The sequence below is a fragment of the Ursus americanus genome, chromosome 6 (genome assembly GCF_024610735.1).
Source record: "Ursus americanus isolate L20-20 chromosome 6, mUrsAme1.1.p, whole genome shotgun sequence".
Taxonomy (NCBI): domain Eukaryota; kingdom Metazoa; phylum Chordata; class Mammalia; order Carnivora; family Ursidae; genus Ursus; species Ursus americanus.
Window position 1 is genome coordinate 12,299,425 of NC_142132.1, and position 25,382 is coordinate 12,324,806.

Below are 25,382 nucleotides of genomic sequence, written 5' to 3' on the forward strand. Positions count from 1 at the left end.
AAGATGCAAAAGGAAGGAACAAAATCCAACGTGGAAAGAAATGCCGAATAGAGAATACTCCCCCGAGTGGCTACACATCTTCACTGTAAGCAGTAATCTCAGTGTGCAACCATTAAGGCTTATTTCTATGTCTCTAATCTTCTTGCCTTCTAATCGAGATCATTCCAATAGCTTTGCCTTTAGACTTCCAATTGCATTATGCATCACGAGTCATTTCTTTGTCAAGTGCTGTATCGGTCCATTATAATCTCCTAGGGATTAAAAAAGCATTCTTCTTTATTCTAATATAGTTTATCTCTATCAAAGTCGTGTTTTTAAGTTTTCTGTGCTAATGCCTTTATGAAATTAATTTATAGTAAAACACCAATTAAAATAAATCATTTCTATGCTGTATGTTGTCTGCCACATCTTTTTTGATTCAGTTCTTACCTGACAATTTAGAAGAGGCATGTATAATCTGTGGATTTTTTCACATAATTTTTCTTGTCTTCTTTCCTCTTCCTGCTCACCTCTGAGCAATGTCATCCTTTACTAACGAGGCAAGAATTAGGAGGGTAGAATAGATAAAAAGATGTAAAAATGGCAATAATAAACTTCGCTTTGTCTTAGGGAAAAATGTATCTCACTGTACAGATCATGTTTTAAGAGTTGACTAAAAAAAAAAAAAGAACCATTGATATGAATAAGATTTCAGGTAGACTTCAGTTAGTTATGCATGTGTTTATTCAAAAGTATTGAACAATCACAATGGACTATTCCATGGGAAAAGTGACACAAAGGTATCTAAAGCCAAACAGACTAATTCTTAGTGACAAAGTCTCTGTATCTCACCCCCTCCAAATTTTAACTATTTTAGACAATTAGTCATTTATTTATCTAATCAGTACATACACAATTTTGCATAAACATATTAATTAGGGAGGTGCTAATGAAGGGGTTGGAGTGGAGAGGCTGGGATGAGGTTATATAGTGGATAGGCTCCAGGAGATTAGGTACCTGGGCCTATAATGGGCACTGTTGCATACCCAGCACACATTTAAACCTCTTCACTTGACCCCAGTTTTGTTCTTGTATCCATTCTTCACTTCTCAGCCAATGTACTTAAGGAGAAGCTGATCCCACTCTGGGCTTCAGGGGTGGACCTTATTTTCCAGGAATAAATCCATACTCTTTCCAGTAAATGGCTCTGGAATATGTCTAAATGTCATGTGAAATCAGTTGCAGAAGGAGCCAGTGAGGCACTGAGAGGAAGTTTGCTGAGGGCTTCTGGAAAGAACTTGCTTGCTCATAATAGAGAGCTACTAGAAGTTACGGGCCTCCTCTCCCCCTCCTCCTCCCCCCTCCTCCTCCTCCTCCTCCTCCTCCTCCTCCCTCCTCCTCTTCCTCCTCCTCCTCCTCCTTAAAAAGATCTTATTTATTTTGAGAGAGAGAGATAGAGATCACGAGCAGGGGGAGGGGGAGAAGGAGAGAGAGAATATCAAGCAGACTCCATGAGTGCTTCCTCTCACAACCCTGAGATCAGGACCTGAGCCAAAATCAAGAGCCGGTTGCTTAACTAACTGAGCCACCCAGGCGCCCTGGGCCCTCTTCTTGACATCTTATCCATGCATAAGAGGTACAGGGCTGTGACAGCCATTTTGCCAACAGCCTGAGGATGAAACTTATAAAACAGGGGATCAGGACAAAGACCAATGCAGAGAACGGAGCTGGAGCCCTGGCTGAACCATATCTTACCTTTGCCCTGCTTAGACCTTGTCAGTCTGGTAGTCCATGAAGAGCCTTGATTTTTATGCAATTTTTACTTGAGATTTGTGTTTCTGGGAGCCAAAAGAAGTATTTTAATGTACAGAATCCCAATTTATACTTCTTTAATGTTGTGTTTATTTAAAGAATTTATTAATTTATTTGAGAGGGACGAGGAGAGAGTATGTGCAAGCAGGGGGAGCAGCAGAGGGCGAGGGAGAAGCAGGCTCTCTGTTGATCAGGGAGCCCAATGCAGGGCATGATCCCAGCCTGGGATCATGACCTGAGCTGAAGGCAGACGCTTAACTGACTGAGCCACCCAGGCGCCTCTTTTGTGTTTATTTTTTGAAGTTTTAGATTTTTTTCTGATTATAAAAATAATACACACTCATTGTAGAAAATATAGAAAACATTGAAAAATACAAAGAAGATTAAATCTGCCCATAAAGCCATTATCCCTAGATAACTGCTATTACTATTTTGAATCAGTCTTCTCTTTGTGTATACAAACTTATGATGCAGACTGGCCAGGTCCGAGGACCCAGAGCAGGTCTCACACGACAGCCATGAGGCTTCTTGGCTTTGCACAGGACAGAAATCAAATGCAAGCCAAGAGGAAGTAAGAGCAGAGTTTATTGAAGACAGAACAGATACAGAATGTCCAGGAGACTCAATATAAAGGGAGCAGGAGTCTTGTCTTTGCTCAGGGGTCTGGAGTTTTGAGCGTAGTGGTCTGGTGTATGTGTGCTCTCAGGCATCCAGGAACTGGTAGAACAAGAATGAGTGCTCAGGTGTCCTTCACAAGTCACTTCATGCCCTGGAGCCAGGGGTCTTGGCATCAAGGTGTTTAGAGTCAGTGGTCTTGGAGAAGTTTATGACCCTGACTCCTTAGATGTTATGTGTTGTGCTGGAAGACTCCAAAGAAATCATTAACTCCTTGACCTTTACAAGAACATATGTTGAGGAATGTGTAAGGCAGGGGTGCAGGTCCTAGCAAGAACAGATGCGGGAAAAGGAGCAAAGAAAACCATGGCTTTTTTCCCCTCAGGGGGCCCCTTTATATATATATCCATATATCTATATAGATATAGATATAGATCTTACATATATATTTTATAGATATCATGATTTAATGAAACTGATAACCTAGTGCAAAATAGAAACCAACCAACCAACCTAAAAGCGAAACAAATAGATTAATACCTGCAACCATGGGAACTTGCAGTAATTACTAACGTGTTTTAACTGTCCAGTATTGGGTCAGTGGTCGCTAGTAATGTTATTCCCTCTCTCCATATCCTAGAACAAATCATCTAAGATTTTAAGTTAATAATTATTAAAATATAATATGCTTTTATGTGTAATTTATGTCTCATAATGTCCATAAAAACAATTATCAATATACTCACTTGGTTTCCCTTTGGTAGGTGGTACCTCTTCTTATTTACAGCAAGTTGCATCCTGTTAGTGATTGCTTTGGCCCAATCATCATTAGATTTTTCCCTGATGGTGTGTTTAAATACAACTAAAATGAATGTCTTATATTGGTCATTTTGGCGGTATACATATGAAGGGTCCAGTGTTCATGAGTATGCGGGGTAAAAACCTCTGGAGTAGGGCCTTGCTAGGATGGAACCTGCGTTGCTAAGATAGTACCAATCCCTTAAGTTCTAAATGTTTTCCAATTTCCATTATGATTTTCTGACCTGTGAGTTGATCGGAAGAGTAGAAATATGAGGGTTTACTAGCTGTCTGTTGGTTATTGATTTCTAATTTACCTCCATACTGGTCAGAGAATGTGGTTGCTATGATACCAATCCTTAGACATTGTAGAGAGACTTGCTTTATGACCTACTTCAATTTTTGTCAGCTTTTCACATACTCTTGTGTATATTTATTCCGTGGTTTTTGAGTGCAGTGTTCTATTTGTATTCATTAAATCAAGCCTGGTAATTGTGTTATTCAGATCTTCTAGTTTCTTAAAGATTTTTTTATCCTCTTGATCTATGTATTAGTTTCCTGTGGTGCTGTGACAAATTACCATGAGTGGTGTGGTAAACAACAGAAATGTATTCTCTCACAGTTCTGGAAGCTAGAAGTCTGAAATCAAGGCATTGGCAGGGTAGAATTCTTTGGAAAGTCTAGAGGAGAATCCATTCTTTGCCTCTAGATTTGGGTGGCTATTGACATTTGAGTGGGAATGTGGCACCATCACTCCAGTTTCTGCTTCTGGGGTCACATTACCTCCTGACTCATTTTCTCACATCTCCCGCTGCCTTTCTGTTAGGAGGACACTTGTCATTGGTTTTATGGCCAACTTGGCTAATCCAGGAAGATCTCATCTCAAGAGCTTTAATTACATCTGCAAAGACCCTGTTTCTAAAATAAAGTAAGATTCATAGGTTCCAGGGATTAGGACACAGATATATCTTTTTATATATCTGGGGGCTACTATTCAACCACTGCAATCTATCACAGAGAGATGTGAAAATCACCTACCGAGACGGCAGATTTCTCTTTCTTCTTGTACTTTCGTGAACTTTTGCTTCATTTATTTTGTGACATTATTAGAGATATATTTATGATTTGTATCTTCCTTGTATATTGAATATTTTATTATGTAGAAACCTCTTTATCTCCAGTCACACCCACCCACCCGCCTATATAGAAAGTCTATTGATGATAAACTATCACTTGCTGTTTGTAAAAGATTGTAATTTGTTTTTCCTTTTTCCAACCTCTTTTTTTGCGGGGCACAAAATTCTAAGGTTACATTTTTTCCACCCTTAGCATTTTACTCAATTATCTTTCACTTAAGAAAATATTCCAAAAATGTCCCAGGGCCAGAGAATTAGTATAGTTCCAGGCCCAGGGAATTAAAAACCTGCACTGCTTCAAAAAATATGTGCCATTAATATGTGGGAGCAAAAATTAAATCATTAAGTGGTAAACAGTTGCATTAAGTATAGCCCAGAATATAGTGGGAAAACATACGTAGAGAAACCCAAATAAATGTGGACATTGAAGTACCTTCAAGACAATGATTTTTCAGTGGCTGAAGTGATTGTTCACACTAATTACACATCTGTGGAAAAAAAGATTCATTATCTGCTAGAGTAAATGTAATAACAGGTTTTTCTAGACAACTTTATCACCAGTAGCTAGAATGAGCTATAAACATAATAAACAATGATAACGCTTGTTCTCCTATAATATTGCTATAATTTGAGAATGCAGAGAAATTATAATATAGTTACATAAACTCTCCTTTTTGCTCCTCAGGACTCTCACACATAATCTCCAATTTATAATCAGATTTGTTGAACACTGTGTGAAGCCTGGCATTTAAAAATTTAAAATTCCTGGCCTCAGTGTATGGAGACGCTAAGGAACTTAAAAAAAACTCATGACTAGCTCAAACGTATTTTTTTTTTTAAGCCATCTTACTATGTTTCGGTTTTTATTCTTCGTTTTGAAAGTGTCAGTAGTGTGGGCTAAGGCCCACCAGCAGACCCATCAACGCTCACTCAGGGCAGTCCCACCCATTAATTTGCGCGAACCCAGGCCTCTTGGGGTTCCCTAGCTCCGTGTCAACCAAAGGCCTGGGCGGCGAGACCCTGTGCGGTGCGAAGACCCAGTAAATCCAACGGGCGTAAGAAAAACACCACTGAAACAGGGGCCTGTACCGCAGCGAACGCCAGAGGGTTTGGGGCGCATCTTCAGGCGCGGGCCAGATTCTGGTCGTCCTGGTAACCAGACACAGAACGCGCGTGCGCAAACTCCCTTGTCACGTGGGGCCGGACCGGGGGCGGGACCGACGCCTGCTCCTTCGGACCCCCGGGCCCCTCCCCTCTCAGCGCGGGGCCCGCCGAGGCGGGCCAAACCTCTGCCCTTTTTGCGTGAGGGTGACTCACAGCTCCTGCCCCTTTTTGCTTTGCTTTCTCCTGGCTCGTTCCTTGCACCACGTGCCCTCCTGGCCGCTCCCCCAGCTGCCCTTTCCAACTGCCTGTTGGAAGTTGCTGTAAAATGTCGTGAGGGGCGCTATCGCTTTACGGCTGCCTCTCCCAGGCTAGAGCCCGGGAGCGCCCACCGCCGTCAGCCCTGTCTGTAAGAGTCGGCCCGGCGGAGACGGAGAGATCCGGCGCGCCGCTCCCCTCCCCGCCGCGCCCGTGCCGGCCCCCGGCAATGTGAGCTCGAGGAGGCTGCGGTGCCCCCTGGCCCGGGGTTGAGACGGGTGGCAGGTGCCTGTGAGGCGGGCGGGTGCTGGGGGCCTGCAGGATGGAGGAAAGCATGGAAGAGGAGGAGTGGGGCAGCTACGTGGCGATGATGGACGACCAGAACCACAACAACTGGGAGGCCGCGGTGGACGGCTTCCGGCAGCCCCCGCCACCGCCGCCGCCCCCCTCGTCGATCCCAGCCCCTGCGCGAGAGCCGCCGGGGGGCCAGCTGCTGGCGGTGCCCGCGGCGTCGGTGGACAGGAAAGGCCCCAAGGAGGGGCTCTCGATGGGGCCGCCGCCACCGCCGGAGGCCAATGGGGTGATCATGATGTTGAAGAGCTGCGACACGGCCGCCGCTGTGGCCAAGGCGGCCCCCGCCCCCACCCCCAGCTCCACCATCAACATCAACACCTCCACCTCCAAGTTCTGTGAGTCCAGCCTCTCCCCAGCAGCCTTGGCTTTTCTCCTCCCCACCCGGACGCCGAATCCACCCTTCTCGGCCAGCCCCGCTTCCTTTGTTTCAGGCCTGGGTCTCTCCTCCCCTCCCCGCCTCCCTCCCCCCTTCGTTTGGTGTCTGCGGCCAGCGCCGGAGCGGCCCTGGCTTCTTGTGTTACCTGGCCTAGAGAAGCGGCCTGGTGCGCGCACAGCCCCAAGTTCTCCTGCAAATGCGATCTTTATCACAGCTGGCTATCTCGCAACATTAAGAAGCTCTTTTCTTCTCCGTTCCCTCTTCAAAGTTTCTTCCTCAAACGTGAGGGGAAAATAAGGCCGTCTGAGTTGCGTTAGGGAGAGGTGTTTTGTTTTTTTTTTCTTTTTCTGTAGCCACTTTGAAATCTGGCAATTGTGTTCTTGTGCTTTAAGCTAGTCTGCGTTAAACAACTCAGGAATTAGAAAGTTGACTAATATCCACACCTCGTTCTTTCCCTTCTTCAGTGTACACTTTCTGCGTCCTGTTAGAGAAATGTATGAGTTGTTTCTTGGGTAACACCGATGCGGTGGGAGCGACATCCGTTTTGAAGCTAATAACGTATAAAATTACTTTTCAAAGCCTACACACGTAAGAATAAGCCATTTAGCATGTGTCCCAGACCAAGAATATGTTGAATGTTGAACTTTATGTTCGTGATGTGCCTTGCCTTAATGCTCTATTGCGAGCAGAAAGATGGAAGACCAAAATCTCTCTTGTAATCCCAAACTGTCCCTAACCAGGAGGTATGCTTCTGTAGCTAGGGGAAGAAAGTGCTTTTGCTTTGAGTGGGTTTTTTGGGAGGTGGTGGTAGTGGTGAAAAGTGACCATGGCAGCCAGATTTTACTCTCCTATTAATAACTGCAGGTTTTGAATAGCATCTGGTAAAGCAACTGGAGATTTCATTTCTAGTTACTAATTTTATCAAGTGGTACCAGTAATTGTCCAATTAGCTGTGCAGGGAAAATATCTGCCTTGATTCAGATACACAATTACAGCCTTACACTTTTTTTTTTGGTGGGAACAAGCACATAATCTATTTTCCTTCAAGATAAAGCTTTGGTCAAGGACATTCATGTGTAGGTATGGTTGGTAAGAATTGGATATGATATTTTTTTGTATTATGCATATGAGAAAAATATGTATTTTGTGTATTGAAGTCTGTATAGTGAAACTAAGCCTTGGACAGAGTGGCCAGGTGACTTATCTAAATGCTGGCAGAAGCTTGTTTTAGTGCTTAAATGGTTCTTTTGAAGAGTTCAGAAAACACCATCAAGTTAAGAGCAGAAACCAGTGAAGTTAGGAACAAAAAGATTTGCCGAACCAAAAGATTGTTCTTTGAAGATTAATAAGATAGACCTCTGATAAGATTGATCAAGAAAAAAAGATGCAAATATAATTAAGTGAAAAATGGGGAATAACTACAAGCATGAGAATTTTAAAAAAGAATTTTATGAGCTATAAGTTAATAAATATGAGAGCTTAGGTAAAAAGTATAAATTCTTAGAAAAATACAAACTGAATGTTGGTATTAGAAGAAATGGGTAACTTGAACTAATATTTAACAAACTGCAATGGTAAAGACCTCCCCATTCAAAAACTGGACTGAGATCAGTGAGTTGCGTTGAACTTTATATAATATTTCCTTTTTACTAGTCATTCTGGGAAATAGGGAAATAAGATGCCTAGCTCAATTTATAAGATTAGTGAAATCTTGATTTTAAACCTAGATAAGGACAAGATAAGAAAATATAGATCTATTTCGGTTATTAGCATAGATATGAAGATCCTACTTCACGTCTGTGTTAAAGAAATCATGATCCATGGAGTTTAAGAATGTAGATATGATTCAACATCTATTTATTATTAACATAATTTATTTCATTAATAGACTCAAGGAGAAAAATCGTGATTATCTTGATACCATAAAAATACTCGATAAGCTCCAACAACTGTATATGATAAAAACTCTTAGCAAGCTTGGAATATGTGATAACTAGATCAAGGTAATTGCCAAAAACCTAAAGCAAATAATAATACATAATGGAGAAATTTTAGGTACATTCATTTTAAGATCAGTAACAAGGATGCTGTCTTATCACTGTTGTTGTTAAACATGATAAGAAAGGTCCTGGCTAACACTACAAAGGGAAAAAATAAGAAATATAAGGATATGAAGGGAAGTATAAAAACTCATTATTTGCAGATATTGTCACTTAACTACAAGAACTATTAGAATCCAGAGAAACTATTAGAACTAGTAAGAGTTTAGCAGGGTTACTGGATTGAAGATCAAACTGCAAAAATTAGTAACATTTACCATGCTAGCAATAACCAACTAGTAAAGGTAATCAAAAGTAAATATTGTAAATAATAAAAACATCAAAACTATAAAGTCTCTAGGAATTAACACAAGAGTACATAAGAACTTTAAGAAGAAAACTTTAAAACTTGAATAAGGAACTAGAAGAGGATCTAAATAAGGAAAAACTTTCCATGTTCTTGGGATATGTTTGTTTATTATGAGGGTCAGATTTCTCCATTTTAATCTAAAAATTCGATTAAACTGCTATCAAAATTCCAGTTGGTTTGTCTGACAAACTCAGTAACCTAAATCTAAAATTCGTATGGCAGATGGGATAAAGTTTGTGAATAGCTAAAGCAGTCTTAAAGGTTTGTTTTGGTGGGGCTTGCCTTATCAGAAATTAAGATACAGTTTCAAGGCTATAGCAATAAAAACTGTAGTGTAAGTGCATGAACAAAAATAGACTTGGGGAACAAATTAGAGAGCAGAGACTTACCCATGTGTGTTCAGGAACTTAAGATAAGGGTGGCATCATAAATCACTGGAGAAAGGAGTCATGTTAGGAAGAGTGGTTCACTATATGGAGAAGAAAACAAACCTTACGCTATAGACAGGATGGGTTATTGATAAAAAGACCTAAATGTGAGAGCAATTATAAAATTAATGGAAGATATTGTCCCTTCCTTGACAAGGAAGGACTCTTAAAGCTTTAAAAATTTATAAAGGTAAAAAAGTAATGACTTGGATTAAATAAAAATTAAAGATTTTCATTCAGTAAAAGACGTGAAAGAAATAGAGAAGGTATTTGTAGTGCCCAAAATTGATAAGGGATTAATACGAAGACTAGACAAGGAACTACACATCAATAAAAAGAGGGCAGCAACCCCTGTAGAAAAATAGTCAGAGCATATTAATAAGTAGGTTACAGAATAGTAAATCCTAACATGCATAGAAAGAGGTGTTTGGAATTACTAAGTAATCAGAGACAGGCAAATTAAAAGAGTAATAGTGTCTTTTCCCACCTGTTAGTTTGGCAAAAAGTAGAAAGCTGGATGGCACCAACTGTGGGTGGGGATACGGGATTTGCTGGGTGAGCTAACAATGTAGTGGACCCGTGAGGTGTCGAGATGCCCACAGTCTCTGTGGACCAAATAATGAAAGATAGCTGGAGTGTTGATGAAGCCCTGAGCTATGACAGTCAAAGTGTATTTCTGGACTGTAAGATGAAAACAGCTTCTGGTGGTCTGTTTTTGAAATAGGTAAAAAAAAAAAAAAAAGCATTTGTTAGCTTGATGGATGCATATGAGGTACCAGGGATTGTATTGATTTGTCCCAGTAGAGACTGTATCTGGAACCATTACAGTTGGAGTCACCACTTCATTTGGTTTACTATAATCCACAGTCATTCTCCAACATCCAAGTTCTCTGCACTGACCCAGTAGGCTAGTGAAACAAAAGGTCCTAACAATCCCCATCCCACCATGGTTTAAGTCTTTGAAGTTGGTATTGTCCTCTCCAGTTTCCACAGAGCTGTGCTGTTGCTTTGGATTTATTATTTTGTTAGGAAGGAGCGCATCTATGGGATTTTACTCGGCTTTTTTTTTTTTTTTTTTTTACACACTTGGCCCTTCTTATGCTGGTAACCCTTACTCCATAGTTTAGGGAGCCTTTAACTGTGTTCAAGAGCACAGGGTGGGTCTTTGGATTCACTGGGTCCACTCTGAGATGGACCGAAGCCAAAACACTTTCTCCGTATGACATCACAGCTCTTGATCTGACTGGTTTACCACAGTGACATTCTGGTCCTTAAGGGTTAGCATGGGCTTAGAGTCAGTGTTGAGTAACTCCCAAAAAGCCCGAGTGATTCTGTTTCCCACATGTGTTGTCTCCTTGATGAAAAGCTGCTTGTTCTCTTGGGAAGGCTAGGAGGAAGATTTCCAAGTATGCTCTTGATGCAATTTTGTAGGGTCCTTCCTCGGTGGAACTCTTTGTCCCCTTTTTTCCAGGGGCTCTGTGTCTTTGAACAAGCTCAGCGTGTGCATTAGGTGACATGCCATAATTCTTACATTGTGGCCACTTACATCAGGCCTCAGTTTGATATACCTAGAGTGTTTCTGTTTTTGTTTTCTTTTTTTCTTCTAATCAAGTATACTGCCCATCTGTTTTTTCTTAGGACACCATGGTTAGCCACCACCAAAGATCCAAACCATTCTGATGACAGATCTGGCCCTCTTGCCTATTATAACCATGCCTATGTTATATCTGAGGATTAAGTGCTTCTACTTATCCTTTGTCACTCTGGGAATCTCACTATCCTGTTGAGATCAGGGAGCCCCTTTTAATGGCAGTATTGCCCATCTTTAACCCAGAACTACAAAGGACAGCCACCACGGCAGTTTTCAAGGAAATCAGTACATCTTTCACCAATATATTTAATTCCTTGAGAAAGGGTTTTCTTGGAGGGCATTTAAGTGTGTGTGTGTGTGGGGGGCGGATGTGATGAAAACACTCAAACATTCTTTGTTAAGTCTGGATTGATTCATTCTACATCCAAAGGAATATCTGTTGTTCCAACCTCTTCTTCCCTCCCTCTTCCTCTTCTTCATTCTCCTTCTCTTCTTTCTCTTTTTGTCCATTTCCTTCTTTCTCATTCACCTTTTCTCCTTTCTCTTCCATTTATGTTCAATAAATTGTACCCGTTTGAGGCATAAACTTTTATCTAGGATTTGAGCAAGCTAAAAGCTAGCCTGTTACTGTCACTACTGGATGCTGGCAGAAGCCAGAGACTCCTGGATCAGAGAAAGAAGTATGTTATTCATGGCACAGAAAATAGTGTGAAAATCAGCATATTTGCATAGGTTTCCCTTTCCCCAAGTCTCCCAGAAGCAATACAGTATGGCCAAGATGGATGCGCCCTCATTGGGTTTGTGTTGCCGCTGAAAAATATTGAACTTGGGGAATCCACTGCTTTTATAGAAAGCAGTAAGCGAGCTTGCTCTTTGTTTAGGGGAAGACATTACCTCATCTTTCAAGGTTACCAGCTATAGAATGGCTCAAGTTCAAGAGCAGTTGGTCTGGGCCTTGCAATCTTAGCACACTCAGCAAGACATGTAGAAGTGCAAGAAGCCCAAGGAAGACTGTCTCTCCTATAGTAACCACTAAAACAATCAATAAAACATTTTCACCACTAAAATACTTTTTATGCTTCTTTGCTTTCAGTACTCCTGCCTCTAGCCCCTCTGCTTTCTGTTACTAGGTTTTCTTACAAATGGTATCATACAGTCTGTATTATTTTATGCTTGGCTTCTTTCCTTCACCTTGTTTTTGAGATTCCTACATATTCTTGCATGTTACTACTTTTTAGGACTAAGTTCTGTTTTGGGGAGGATACCACAAATTGTTTATCTGTTCATACGTTGGTGATCATTTGGGTTGTCTCCAATTTGGGTTATTGTGAATAAAGCTGTTTATGAACCATCATGTAGTTTTTGTGTAGACGTAAGTTTTCATACAAATACCTGTAAGTGGAATTGCTTGGTCCTGTATTAGCTGTATGTTTAACTTTATGAGAAATTACCAACCTGTTTTTCAGAATGGTTGTATCATTGTACATTCCCATTAGAAATGTGTAAAAGTTCCAGTTGCTCCACATATTTATTGATATTTATACCGGGTACATTTCACATTCTTGGTATTGTAAGGTTTGTTTGTTTGTTTTAATTTTAGCCGTTTTAGAGGGAGAATAGTAGTATCTCGATGTGGTTTTATTTTGCATTTCCCTTTTACACATGGCATTGGCTTTTTCATATGCTTATTGCCCTTTAATTTTGTTTGTGAGAATCTCTTTAAGTTTTTCTTGGGTTGTTTGTCTTATTGCAAGAATTCATCATTAATTTTAGATACATATTTTGTGAGATAATATATATTACGAATGTTACCTCTGTGACAATGTCCTGTGAAGAACAGTTTTAAGTTTTGATGAAGTCTGACATCAGTTTTTCTTGTATGGCTTGTACTTTTTTTATTCTAAGAAATACTTACCTCCTTCACAGTCAGGGAGATATTTTTTTTCCTGTATTTTATTTTAGAAATCTTATGGTTTTAGCTTTTATGTTTAGATCTGTAATCTAAGTTATGACTTAATACCTGTGTGTAGTATGAGATAATGATTGAAGTTCTTTTTTTTTTCTTTTATATGGATATACAGTTATTTCAGCACCATTTATTGAAAAGATTATCCTTTCCTCACTGAATTACTTTGGCAGCTTTGTTGAAAAATAACTGACCATATATGTGTGGATCTAAATTCCATTAATCTTTTCTTTGGTGTATTATATTTAGGATTGTTGAATCTTCTTAATGAATTGGGTGTTTGATCATTATAGAATGTCTGTCTTTATCTTTCGTAATAGCCCTTACTCTGAAGGCTGCTTTTTTTTTTTTATAGCCTTTCCCATTGTTTGTTTTGTTCTGTTTTCAGAATTATTGTTTGCACACTATATCTTTTCCTATTTTATTTTAACCTATCTGTGTATTTAAAGTGCATTTCTTGTATACAGCGTATGATTTTGTTTTGGTTTTTTAAATCTAGTCTGACAACCTCTGCCTTTTTTTTTTTTTTTTTAAGATTTTTATTTTGAGAGTGCAAGTGCACATGCAAGTCGGGGGAGGGATAGAGGCAGAAGAAGAGAGAATCTCAAGAAGGCTCCATACTCAGTGTGGAGTCTGGTGTGGAGTGTGATCCCATGACCCTGAGATCATGACCGAGCTGAAATCAAGAGTTAGATGCTTAACCAACTGAGCCACCCAGGTGTCCTAACCTCTGCCTTTTAATTGGAGCATAATTTAGACCATTTACATTTAATGTAATTAACAACGTGGTAGGGTTTAAATCTACTGTCTTCTGATTTGTTTTCTCTTTGTCCCCTCTGTTCTTTTGTTTTTCTTAAATTTCCTCTTTTTCTGTCTTCTTTTTGATTATTTTTTATGATTCATGGTTGTCTTCAGTTTGGCTTATTAGCATGCTTTTTTTTTTTTTTTTTTGCTTTTTTTTAAGTGCTTATGTTAGTATTTACAATATGAAAATTAAACATATCACAATGTACCTTTAGGTATTAGACCACTTCACATATAATGTAACAATCTTATATCAGTATACTTCATTTCTCCCTCCTGTCCTTCATGCTGTGTTGCCATTGTCATAATCGTACTTCTACGTATAACACACATCAAATATATAGTTACTAACTTTGCTTAAAACATCCATTTATCTTTTTAAAAATTGAGGTGAAATTCATGTAACCTAAAATTCACCATTTTAGAGTGAACCATTCAGTGGCATCTAGTACATTCACAGTGTTGTACAACCACCCTTGATCTGGTTCCAAAACATTTTCATCATCATAAAATAACATCTGGTACCTGTTAAGCAGTTACTCCCCATTCCTCCCTCCCCCACCCTCTGGTACCCACCAACTAGCTTTCTGTCCCTATGGATACACCTATTCTGGACATTTCACATGAATGGAATCATATAATATATGAAATTTGTCTAAAATAAAAAACTGGAAAATAATTCTTTTTTGTTTGCTCAGAGAGTTACTGTTTCTGTTACTCTGTATTTCTTTGTTTGGACCCAAGTCTCTGCCTCTTATTTTTCTTCTGCCTTGAGAACTTACGTTAATATTTCTTATAGTGCAGTCCTTTTGGCCTTGAACTTATTCAGCTTTTGTTTGTAAAAGTATTTTATCTTCATTTTCTAATGATATTTTTGCTGGATATAGAAATCTAGACGGACAATCTGTTTTGTTTTTGTTTTTCAACACTTTATTTATTTATTTATTTTTTTAAAGATTTTTATTTATTTATGTGACAGAGAGACAGCCAGCGAGAGAGGGAACACAGCAGGGGAGTGAGAGAGGAAGAAGCAGGCTCCCAGCGGAGGAGCCTGATGTGGGGCTCGATCCCGGAACGCCGGGATCACGCCCTGAGCCGAAGGCAGACGCTTTAACGACTGCGCTACCCAGGCGCCCCATATTTTTTTTTTTTTTTTAAGATTTTTATTTATTTATGTGACAGAGAGACAGCCAGCGAGAGAGGGAACACAGCAGGGGAGTGAGAGAGGAAGAAGCAGGCTCCCAGCGGAGGAGCCTGATGTGGGGCTCGATCCCGGAACGCCGGGATCACGCCCTGAGCCGAAGGCAGACGCTTTAACGACTGCGCTACCCAGGCGCCCCATATTTTTTTTTTTTTTTAAGATTTTTATTTATTTATGTGACAGAGAGACAGCCAGCGAGAGAGGGAACACAGCAGGGGAGTGAGAGAGGAAGAAGCAGGCTCCCAGCGGAGGAGCCTGATGTTGTTTTTCAACACTTTAAAAGATGCTTTTTCCATTGTCTTCTGGCCTTCCTTGTTTATTATAAAACATGTCCATATAGTCTTAGATTTGTTCCTCTCTCTAAATTTTCCTTTTTTTCTGGCTGCTCTTAGGGTTATCATTTATGGCTTAAGTTTTCAGCAGTTTGATTGTTATATTCCTTGGGGTAGGGTTGTCTTTATGTTTATTCTTTTTATTGTTCATTGAGCTTCTTGGATCTATAAGGTTTTAGAATTTGTCAAATTTGGAACATTATCATTTTTTATATTCTATTTTATATTATAATTATATATTATAATATATATTTTATATTATAATTTTATATTATATTATAATTATGTTATATTATAATTATATTATAATTTTATATTATATTATAATTATACTAATACATATTCATAGTTACATAAGTATAACAATATTATAATTATATATAATTTTTAAAAAATTTACCATTCACTCCTTAGTTACACATGTGTTAGACCACTGGTTATTGTTCCCTAAATCACTAAGGTTCTTTTCATTATCTTTCTGTTTTTTTTTTTCCATTCCCTGTGCCTCAGTGCAGGTAGTTTCAATTGCTTTGTCTTCCTTGGTATCTAATCTGCTCTTTAATCCTGCTTTTACTCAGCAGGTGTTCCAACTGTCTTTAATGTAGGCTGTCATTGAGTCCAGGTTTCAGTCAGTTGACTGAGCCAACTGTTTATAACCATATCTAGTTGCTTGAGGTAGTACAGTAAATAATCTTTAGTAGTGCATTCCTTTTGATAACTTCAGTCTTATCTAAAGTTGTTCGTTCTTATTCAGTAACCCTAGCATCTGATCCCATGCACATTTTCTAGGTTTCTGTCAACATAAGGTGTTAAAGTCTTTGGAAGTCTTAAAGTCTTCCAAAGCGTATCGTTTTTTTTTTTGAAATGTAAGCTGACTCCTGTTGGTTTAAATTTGGTACTTGTTCCCCTGGGGAATCTGATTGGGTCAGAGGTTTAGGGGCAGTGAGGGCTGCTTGCAGATAAGGCATGAGGAGATCTGCATTCCCTTGTAGGTTTCAGGTAATGGCTTGACAGAGTGTTCACTTAGGTAATGAGTAGCCTCATGTGTGGAGGAGGGGTTTTTCCTAGGCAGGGAAGGCTCAGTGACTTATGTGAGGTCAGGGTTCCCAGATGATCAGACTCCACCAAGCTGGTCCCATTTCAGGTCTCAAGGCCCTACTGTTCCACAGTCAGTATCCTTTCACTTAAAAGATTTGTCTAAGCTTTGAATTATTTTTGTATGTTAATTGTGTAACTTGCAGGATCATTCTATTTCTGATTTTTGGGCTATATCAACCCTGTACCTATAAGAACTAAGAGGTGGTTTTATGACAGTCACAGATGCTCTTTGGTCTTTGTTCATTGAGCTAATCATTTTCTTAAAAAGTTTTCACCTGTTACCAAATCAGCCCACTCCACGGTCTTTGTTTCTCATTTCCATCGTAACTGCCAGAATGGTCTGCCATGTTGTTTCCTCAAGAAGAACTATATTCCCGGTGTGTACAGGTGATAATTTGAGTAACTCTTTTGCTGCTGCCTGCCGTGTACTGTTGTATTATGTTATCTGATGTTGGCACTGTCATCACTGCCTCTAAATCCAACTAGATTGGAAAACCAAAGCCAGCTTCTTGGCTTTTGAGAATGTGTCCTGTCACTACTCCAGTACTTTTATCGATTATAGTTCAGTGCAAGAAGGCACTCTAGATATGCAGAGCAAGAAGATATTTAATACCGGAAATCAGGGCCTTCAAACATTGTTGAAAAGGCTGGAGGTGTGGAAGTCAGTGAGGCTGCGCCACTGAGGCTGAGGGCAGGCTCCCTCCGCTGCTGCGCTGCCGCCATCCGCAGGTCATATCAGAGTAGCTGCCTCCCTCACCCCTGAAGTGGGCCACCAGACACTGGAACTTGGAGCTTGGATGTCACAAACTCTCCTGTCTCTAACTTTACTTGCCAGAATCACCAGCAGCAGTAATACGTCCTTTGCTTACTTTGACCTTCCAAATTGCACTCAAATGTGTCTCATTAGTGGACTCAATAATTTGGGAAGTGTAATTATTTAGTTCAGCTTTCCATTCTACATTGGTTAGCTTTCTATGATAATAACCCCCCAAATCTCAGGAGCTTATGGAACAACATGGGTTTATTCTTGTTTGTGTTACATTCGTGGCTGACAATTGGCTGTGGCTTTTCACATGTCATCTCATTCTCAAGAGCAGCTCTTTTCTGGGTCCTGTCAGTCTTGGCAGAGGCAAACAAAAGAGAGTGGACAGAAGCACTAAATGGCTTTTAAAGCTTTTGCTCAGATGTAGCACATGTTACATCTGCTTATATTGCAAATATATTAAACAGAATAGAATGGTTCCCTGTCATGATGTGTTGGGGATGGAGGCAGGTGGGACTGGGGTATGAAGATAAAAGTGGATAGAGAGGGAGGGTTGGGGGGGATCTTGCATTAACTGATACTGTGCCATGATCTCAGGAAAATTATTAACTCAGTGCTCCAAAAGTTTTTCTTCTTCAGATGAACAAAAGCTTCACGGGATTTTAAACTGAATTCAGTGAAATTATTCTGTTTTTAAAAATTAATGATTAAAAAATGTGTTAAAATTGACTTTTGAATTAAATGAAAGTGTTAGCTGATTTTGGTAAATCCTGCCCTTTACATCTGGCAGTTTGCAGACTGGCAGATCCTTTTATAAGTGTATCAGGTCTTAAAATACGCACCATTAGTAGCATCTGTGGTTGTTAATTGGTATCTTCTTGCCTTCCAGCTTGGTGGAGTTGTGCTGCAGTAAGTGGCACCATGATTTGATTGATGGACTGAATTTCATGGTCTCTTTGGGAATCTTGTCTTGCTATTTTTTGACATGTATTGTTCAAAGTGACATTGGTGAAGCTTTAAGAGAAAGCCATTGTAATGTTTATGTAAGGCCCAGTCCCAAATCCCTAAAGGAAATGAATGCTGCTTACTTCCTCTTTAAGCTGTAACTCTGTGAGCTGTAGACCATGTGTAATTACATGGTAAACTGTTAAATACCATATAAAAATTATTGTTGATAGCCTTTTGTAACATGTCTTAGCAGGACAAACTGGCCTTCTGTTTTTCTTTCTACTTTTGTAGTCATTTGGCTACTAACCTCTGTAGATAGAGTTATAGATCCATAATTTGTAGTTGCAGTTGTGCTGACCAGACATCTGAATGGCATTTTATCCAACAAATATTTATTTAGGGTCATCCGTATGCCAGGGTAATATTCTAGCCTCTGGTGATGAGGGAGAGTTTAGTGTGGGAGATGATGACAGATAATTATGATGTTATGATTAAATGCTGTAGTAAAGCTATCTAAGTACATGGTAGAGGAGAAAGAGAATCTTTATGAAAATGAATAAAAGTTTGTCAGAAGAGGGGCCCCTGGGTGGAACAGTGGGTCGGGCCTTGGGCTCTTGGTTTCAGCTCTGGTCACAATCTTGGAGTGCTGGGATCGGGCCCCACGTCCAGCTCCATGCAAAGTCTGCTGGGGTTTCTCTCCCCCTCTGCCTCATCCTGTACTCTCTCTCTCTCTTTCAAATAAATAAATCTTTTTTTTTTTTTTTGGTGAGTAAAGCGATAGAAGTTTATTAAGTGAAGATACAGAAAAAGCTCTCAAAAATGAGAGGGTTCCCCACAGGGTTGCCTACAAATAAATAAATCTTAAAAAAAAAAAAAAAAAGAAAGTTTGTCAGGAGGATTGAGGAGGCGGGATTGGACTCAAAGAGACTTCCTTTGCAGAGGGGGCATTCTGTGCTTAAAACCCAGAGTTGACATTGTTGGAACACAGGGTGTGAAGATGGAGTGGTGCAAATTAAACCCAAATAGGAAGGTGTCTAGTGAGGGACATGCCATGTTAGAAGTAGGATTTTCTTTTGTAGGAATAGGAGCCACTGAAGGGTATTAACTTGGCAAAGTTTGTCTTACTGTGTTAATTTAGATTGGAAAGGAGAGTGAATGGAGGCCTAGAGATGAGTTAGGGGGTTGTAATTGTTGTAGTCCAGACAAGAGATGATGACCTGAACAAATAAAGCATTGGAAGAGATCATGTTTCAGATTTTGGAAATATTTGGGGACTAGAATCTACAAAATTTGGGGGTGAAGGAGGGAGGATATAGATCTCTGTGTGTGCGTGTGTGTGTCTTTTTAGGTCTATGGAATAGTCACGTAGAGGTCTAGTGGGCATTTGGTGAACTCTGAGCTGTCTCATTCCCTGTGCCTTAGAATATTTATTGAAAATACTGAAACAAAATTTATTTTCACTAGATTTTTTTTTCTCTTTCTGAGGATTTGAAATTCACCAAACGCTTTGGCCTTAAAACAACACCAAACTTTGTTTTTGTTAAAATACAAGTTTATAGGGGCGCCTGGGTGGCTCAGTTGGTTGAGCGTCTGCCTTTGGCTCAGGTCCTGATCCTGGAGTCCTGGGATCGAGCCCCAAGATGGGCTCTCTGCTCGGTGGGGAGTCTGCTTCTCCCTCTGCCTGTTGCTCTGCCTGCTTGTGCGTGCGCTCGCTCTCTCTCTGTCGAATAAAGACTCTGTTTCTTGGTTTCTCTCTCTCCCTTAAAAAATACAGGTTTATAATTTAAAAACTCAAACTGTATGAAAAATACATGATGAAAATCAGTGGTTCCTTCCCCTGCCCCTTCCCATTCCTGGACCTATAACCCAGAGTCATTCATTTTGCATTCATTCAGCTGAGTTCATTTAGCTGTTTCTTCTAGTATATATCCACACACTTCAGTGTGTTAATGTTGTTATTGATTGATTTATCACTTTTATATGATAAGATCTATTGGCTTCCTGTTATTGATACGAGGTTTTAGTTCTCTTATACCTCTACCTACCTTACACCTTCAGTTCTTTTAATACCATGATTTTTGGTTCAATTAATAAACGGTCTTTACATTATGACTATGTAAATATTCACCAAAGGCCAGGAGTGCACTCAGATTACGTTTTCTTTCACATAGGTCTTTGTTATTAGTTGCTTTGTTTATACTTACATCATTTTTGTTAAACTTATTTTTAAAACTTTCTAATGGCTTCATCAGATCCACCATATATCTGTCACTTGTGTTTTAAAAATGCCTACTTGGGGTGCCTGGGTGGCTCAGTTGTTAAGTGTCTGCCTTTGGCTCAGGGCGTGATCCCAGGGTCCTGGGATCGAGCCCCACATCGGGCTCCCTGCTCCGCTGGGAGCCTGCTTCTTCCTCTCCCACTCCCCCTGCTTGTGTTCCCTCTCTTGCTGGCTGTCTCTCTCTCTGTCAGATAAATAAATAAAATCTTAAAAAAAAAAAATAAAAATGCCTACTTAATCTGTATTTTCTTTTTGTCTCCTTGTGAAGCTGTTAATCTTGTTTCTATTTATTCCTTAGGGCCACTGCACAGTTGGAAATATTTGGAATAGTTGGAAAAATTGTTACTTGATGTCCTCTTTTTCATTGTTTTCCCGTGGTGTGTGTGTGCGTGTGTATGTGTATAGAACATATCTTCTAGTAGCTTCCTGAGAAAATGTGTGTATATAATAAAGTTTCAGGTCTTCTCTGCCTAAAAATTCTGCCTTCACCTTTAATTGACAGTTTGGGTATAGAATTATTAAGTGAAAACAACTTTTCCTTGGAATTTTTCAAGTGTTGCTTCATTGACTTTAAGCTTGCAATATTACACTGGAGAATTGGTGCCATTTTAATTTTTGTTAATTTGTATGTGACCTTTTTTCCCCTTGCAAAATTTCTGGGATATTTTCTTATATTAATGTGTCAATATTTTTCTCCATTTACATTTTTTCTGTTCTTCCTTTTTTTCTGGAATTATTGGGAGTCAGATGTTGAATATCCTGTTTTTGTCTTCTATCAACTATTTTTTGCTATATATCCTCTTAATGTTTGGGGAGAATTTCTTGATATTCTGTTGTTTTTTTTTAACAGCTGCTATATTTTTATTTTAAGTGGATTGCTTCTTTTTCATGCAGTGTCTCTAATTTTTATCTTAACCTCTCCAGGGATAGTAATTATAGGTTTTTTTCAAGTTTTTCAAATTCTCTTAATTTTCTTTCTTTTTATCTTTTCAGTTTTTGTTTTGATTTCTCATGTCTGAAACTTCCTGCAAATCTTGGTGATCCATAGCTGTCTATTTATATATAAAACTGAAAAAGGCTAATTGTGGTAGTTCTGTGTTTACAAGGGACCTTACCAAGTGTAAATGTTGGCCTTCACTTTAGGCTAATTAGATGCAGAACTGCTATTTTGTTGGGGAACTGTCAGATATTAGTATGTGAATGTCCTTTCTCTGGCTCTATTCAGTTTCTCTAGGGGAGGGTCTTCCATCCTGGGAGAATGGTGGGGGTAGTAGCTAAGTGGAATAGGAAGTAAAGTACATTTCTCCTGGTCCATGGCATTCTAGAATTCATGAGAACGGGCAGGATTAGATGTTCGAGTGTTTTTTATGTTGACTTTTGGCTTTTACTTAATCTGTCGGCCCTGTGCTTCATACAGACATGCTTGTGCATGTGCCCCTTCCCCCTTTCATGTATCTGTGTCTCAGAGTCCCAGGCTCGTGTCTTTCAGTTTCTGCACAGATTAACCCTTTTCTTCTTACTGTTTTGGCTACAGATTCGCAGCCAGTCTTCGCCTCTCCCCTCCCTGCCCCCCATTCTCTGCCTCTAACCCATACTCATTGTATCCTGTCTTCAAGCCCTGAACTTCTCTGGATCCTGCAGGGCAAATTAACTCACTTATTGGTGTTTCTACCTCAGCACACACTGCCTTGTACTACTACTTCAAAGTTAAACTCTCCTGTTCTTAATGCCACGGAGAGATTGACTGGTAGGAAATCAACAGACTCTTACAACTAGGGCAGACCTACACTTAGCATGATTTACACCTATGTATTCAGTTGAGCGGATACTTTCTATATGAATATTATGAGATTTTGGATTAGTTGGAGTTAGAACCATAATAGATGATAGCCCTTGACCTTTTCATATGTATTATCATAACATGTTCATTTAAGGAAGTGTGTTACAGTCTCAAGTGTGATGTATTTGTAGAATAATGTTGTGTGGTAACTCTCCTAAAGGAATATAGATTTCAGTCTTGCTGTAGGCCACTGCAGCTGGTTTTCTGAGATAGTAGTGAAGGATGTTTGTACCATTACATTTCGTGAAATTGAGAAATGCGTGGATTTTTAAGCAATAAAACAATAAAATGTATTTCCTATACAACTTTTACAATGTTTTGAGGAAAGAAGCATGTTATTTGAAGTAAGACAAAGCAGGTTATATTATTTCACATAGTATGTTAAAAGCCTTTTGTGGACTAAAATGTTTTCCTTTTGGGAAGGATAGGATGGGATGGGAAGCATAGAATCCTTAAACAATGAGTTAATGAGGACTTACACAAAATAAAAATAAGATATTAGTGTTATCTAATTGTTTATGTGAATGTAACTTCGTTTTTACATGGAATGATTTCTTAATGATCACGGTAGGCATTTTATATTGCCCGTAGTATTTAATTGAATTTAATTGAATTAAACTACAAACTCTAAACCTCCTAAACAAACAAATACCTGAAGCAGGCGACTCTGAAAACCTTTGTGCCTACTTTAGAAATAGTTGTCTCATTAGTACTTCACATTGGCTGTCCTCCTCTATTGGCGAATGGAAATACACCTGAGTAGTAGGGTTTTTTTTTTTTTTTCCTAATAAGGAAAAGGATATTTAAGGTATTTGGTAACCCCTTTTACTATTATTATTATTTTTTTAATTGCTAGTTCTCTTAGGAACAGCTAAGTAGTACTATCTCTTGTCAGTATCAAGTTATTTTCTTTTTCAGAGAAAGAAAGAATTGGATTTTTTTTTTTTAGTTAACACCCCATTTATTTATTAGAATATACTACCTTGTTCAGATTCTGATTTTTCTGTTTTACTCTGTTCCTTTTCTTCATTGCCAAAGGCTTCCCCCCCATTCCCCAGACTTTGTTTTTGGCCTTTAGCTTCTCTCTGTCCATTACTTGAAAGGGTTGTCATCGCCTTGTGCTGTAGAGAATAGAGCATTCTACCAGGTGGTAATGTTTTGGACAATACAAGTTTATTTGTTACTGATGGATGGACACACAGTGGCAACAAGAAGTCGTAACTTTTTTTCTGAGGTCACATACGCTAGCCAGAGTTAAATAGAAAACCCAGAACTTTTTTTCCTAGTCCATTCTTTCATCTTATCTAGTCATACTTACAGTTAATCTACAAAGTCATTGTGTTTGAAACATAATTTGGCCTCTTAAATTTGGCTTAATCATTTAATTCATAATTGCTTTTGCTGTATTCTTAAGGAGTCAATTCTGAATGAAGGCGGTGTTCTTGGTGGGGGGAAAAGGGATATGGAAGAGTAGAACATTAAGGAGTCTTTGATAGGAAAACGGTTTGATCCGAAAATGGTTCCTAGTTGTTTCTTTAACATTTTTCTTTGATATATTTACACCTTTGACTCTCCAAGTTGTTCAGAACAGACAAGCCATGTGCTAGCAGTCGAGGACAGAACACAACTGTGACCCTGGCTGTCCCGTGGCTCTGCTTGAGCAGGTGTAAGAATCTCCTGGAGGGCTTGGTAAACAGATTCCTGTATTGTGAATCATTCCGTGCTCTCCCCAAGTTTCTGATTCAGTAATTTTGGGTTAGGGCCTGGCATTTGGCATTTACAACAAGTTTCCAGGTGATGCCAGTGCTGTTCTGGGTATCCTCACACTTTGAGAACCACTGATACAAGGTAATGAGAAGTCTTTGCAGTAGATTAGATATAAATTAATAATACCTGATATAATTTTTGAATGTATCTTCCTTTTATAAACAAAGAAATTCAAAGGAAATAGTAGAACTTCCCCGGTTTGCTTCAGCCTGTGTGAAATAAAATATGCTTTAAGCTTTAATTCCAGAATGACTGATAAGTGGTATGCTGTCAGCTCTTTTTCTAGTAAGCATTTATTTTGACTTTCATTAAATTAATTCACTTCACACACGTTATTGAGTACTAATCAGGTGCTAGGCACTGTTTGGAGTTGGGGCTCTAGTAGTAAATTTCTCCTCCAGGGGGCTTTTGTGTAGTTTGAGGGAGATCAATAATAAATGTCAAGTTTTGATAAATTACTTGAATAAAAAAGTATGAGAGTTGAACAAATTTACTCCTACCTGGTATAAATTAAATATTTCTAATAGTTTCTTATTTATTAGTAATCTGCTAATATTTCTTGAACCTTAGATTTCAGCTATTCCATGTATTTTAGACTTTCATTTCATTTTATTTTAGTAAAGGTCAATTGAACTTTCTTAGGAAGACTTAGACTGCATGGACTTGTTATCTTATGTGTTCCTAGGTTTAAGTCTTGTGGCATGATGTTTTGAGGCCAGCACTAGGGTTTTTACGTTTTTTGAACTTGACTGTCTCCAGAGGGCACTGCATCCTTCAGTTCTTTGAAGCACTCATTGTTCTTATTTTTACACTCGGCCTGCTTTACTCATCTGTGTTCCTGGCCTGGGCCTTGTTGGCTTTTGAGTTTGTAATAACCTTCTTCAGACTGTTTGAAAAAAAAGTGCATTATTTTCAAGCTGGAAAATCTAACCTAGATAAAATTAGTATTTTTTCTTTTTAGATTTTATTTGAGAGAGAGAATGAGTGGTGGGAAGGGGCAGAGGGAGAGAGAGAGAGAAGCAGACTCCCTGCTGAGCAGGGGAGTCCGATACGATGCCGGGTTTGATCCCAGGACTCTAGGGATCATGACCTGAGCTGAAGGCAGACGCCTAATAGACCGAGCCACCCAGGTGCCCCCAAATTTAGTAATTTAATGATAATTTCATTTTTGTTTCGTTTCCGTGCTTTGTATTTCTTTTTGTCAGTCTGAACTTTTTTGTGGACAAAGTTGAAAGTGATTGACTACATTTCTCTAAGAAGATCTGGTTTTAAAATTCAGGACTGTACACCGCACACATTCACAATTATGCTTTGTATATATTTTTCAATCGGTTGAGATTAGTGAGGAAATAAATACTTCAGAGTTTTTTGGATTGTTACTTTAAGTGTTGTCTGCAGATTATGACTGCAGGTATGAAAAACCTTCCTCATCTTTGGTTAAGAGTATATACCAATGTGTGTTCATTCTTCAGACTACCTCTAGTTCTTCTCATACTTGTCTGTATTCTCCTGTTCTTTTGCTACAGTG

At 39.1% G+C, this 25,382-nt stretch overlaps 1 protein-coding gene across 1 annotated transcript in view; it reads left to right on the top strand.

Annotated features, from left to right (window-relative positions):
• The first annotated feature begins 5,685 nt into the window (after nt 1-5,685).
• The window catches only part of CACUL1 (CDK2 associated cullin domain 1), a 63,047-nt gene continuing 43,350 nt past the window's right edge, over nt 5,686-25,382 (top strand). The window contains exon 1 of the mRNA XM_045803244.2: nt 5,686-6,388. Coding sequence (XP_045659200.1) covers nt 6,022-6,388 — 367 coding nt within the window. The 5' untranslated portion in view covers nt 5,686-6,021. The remainder of the gene's footprint in view (nt 6,389-25,382) is intronic.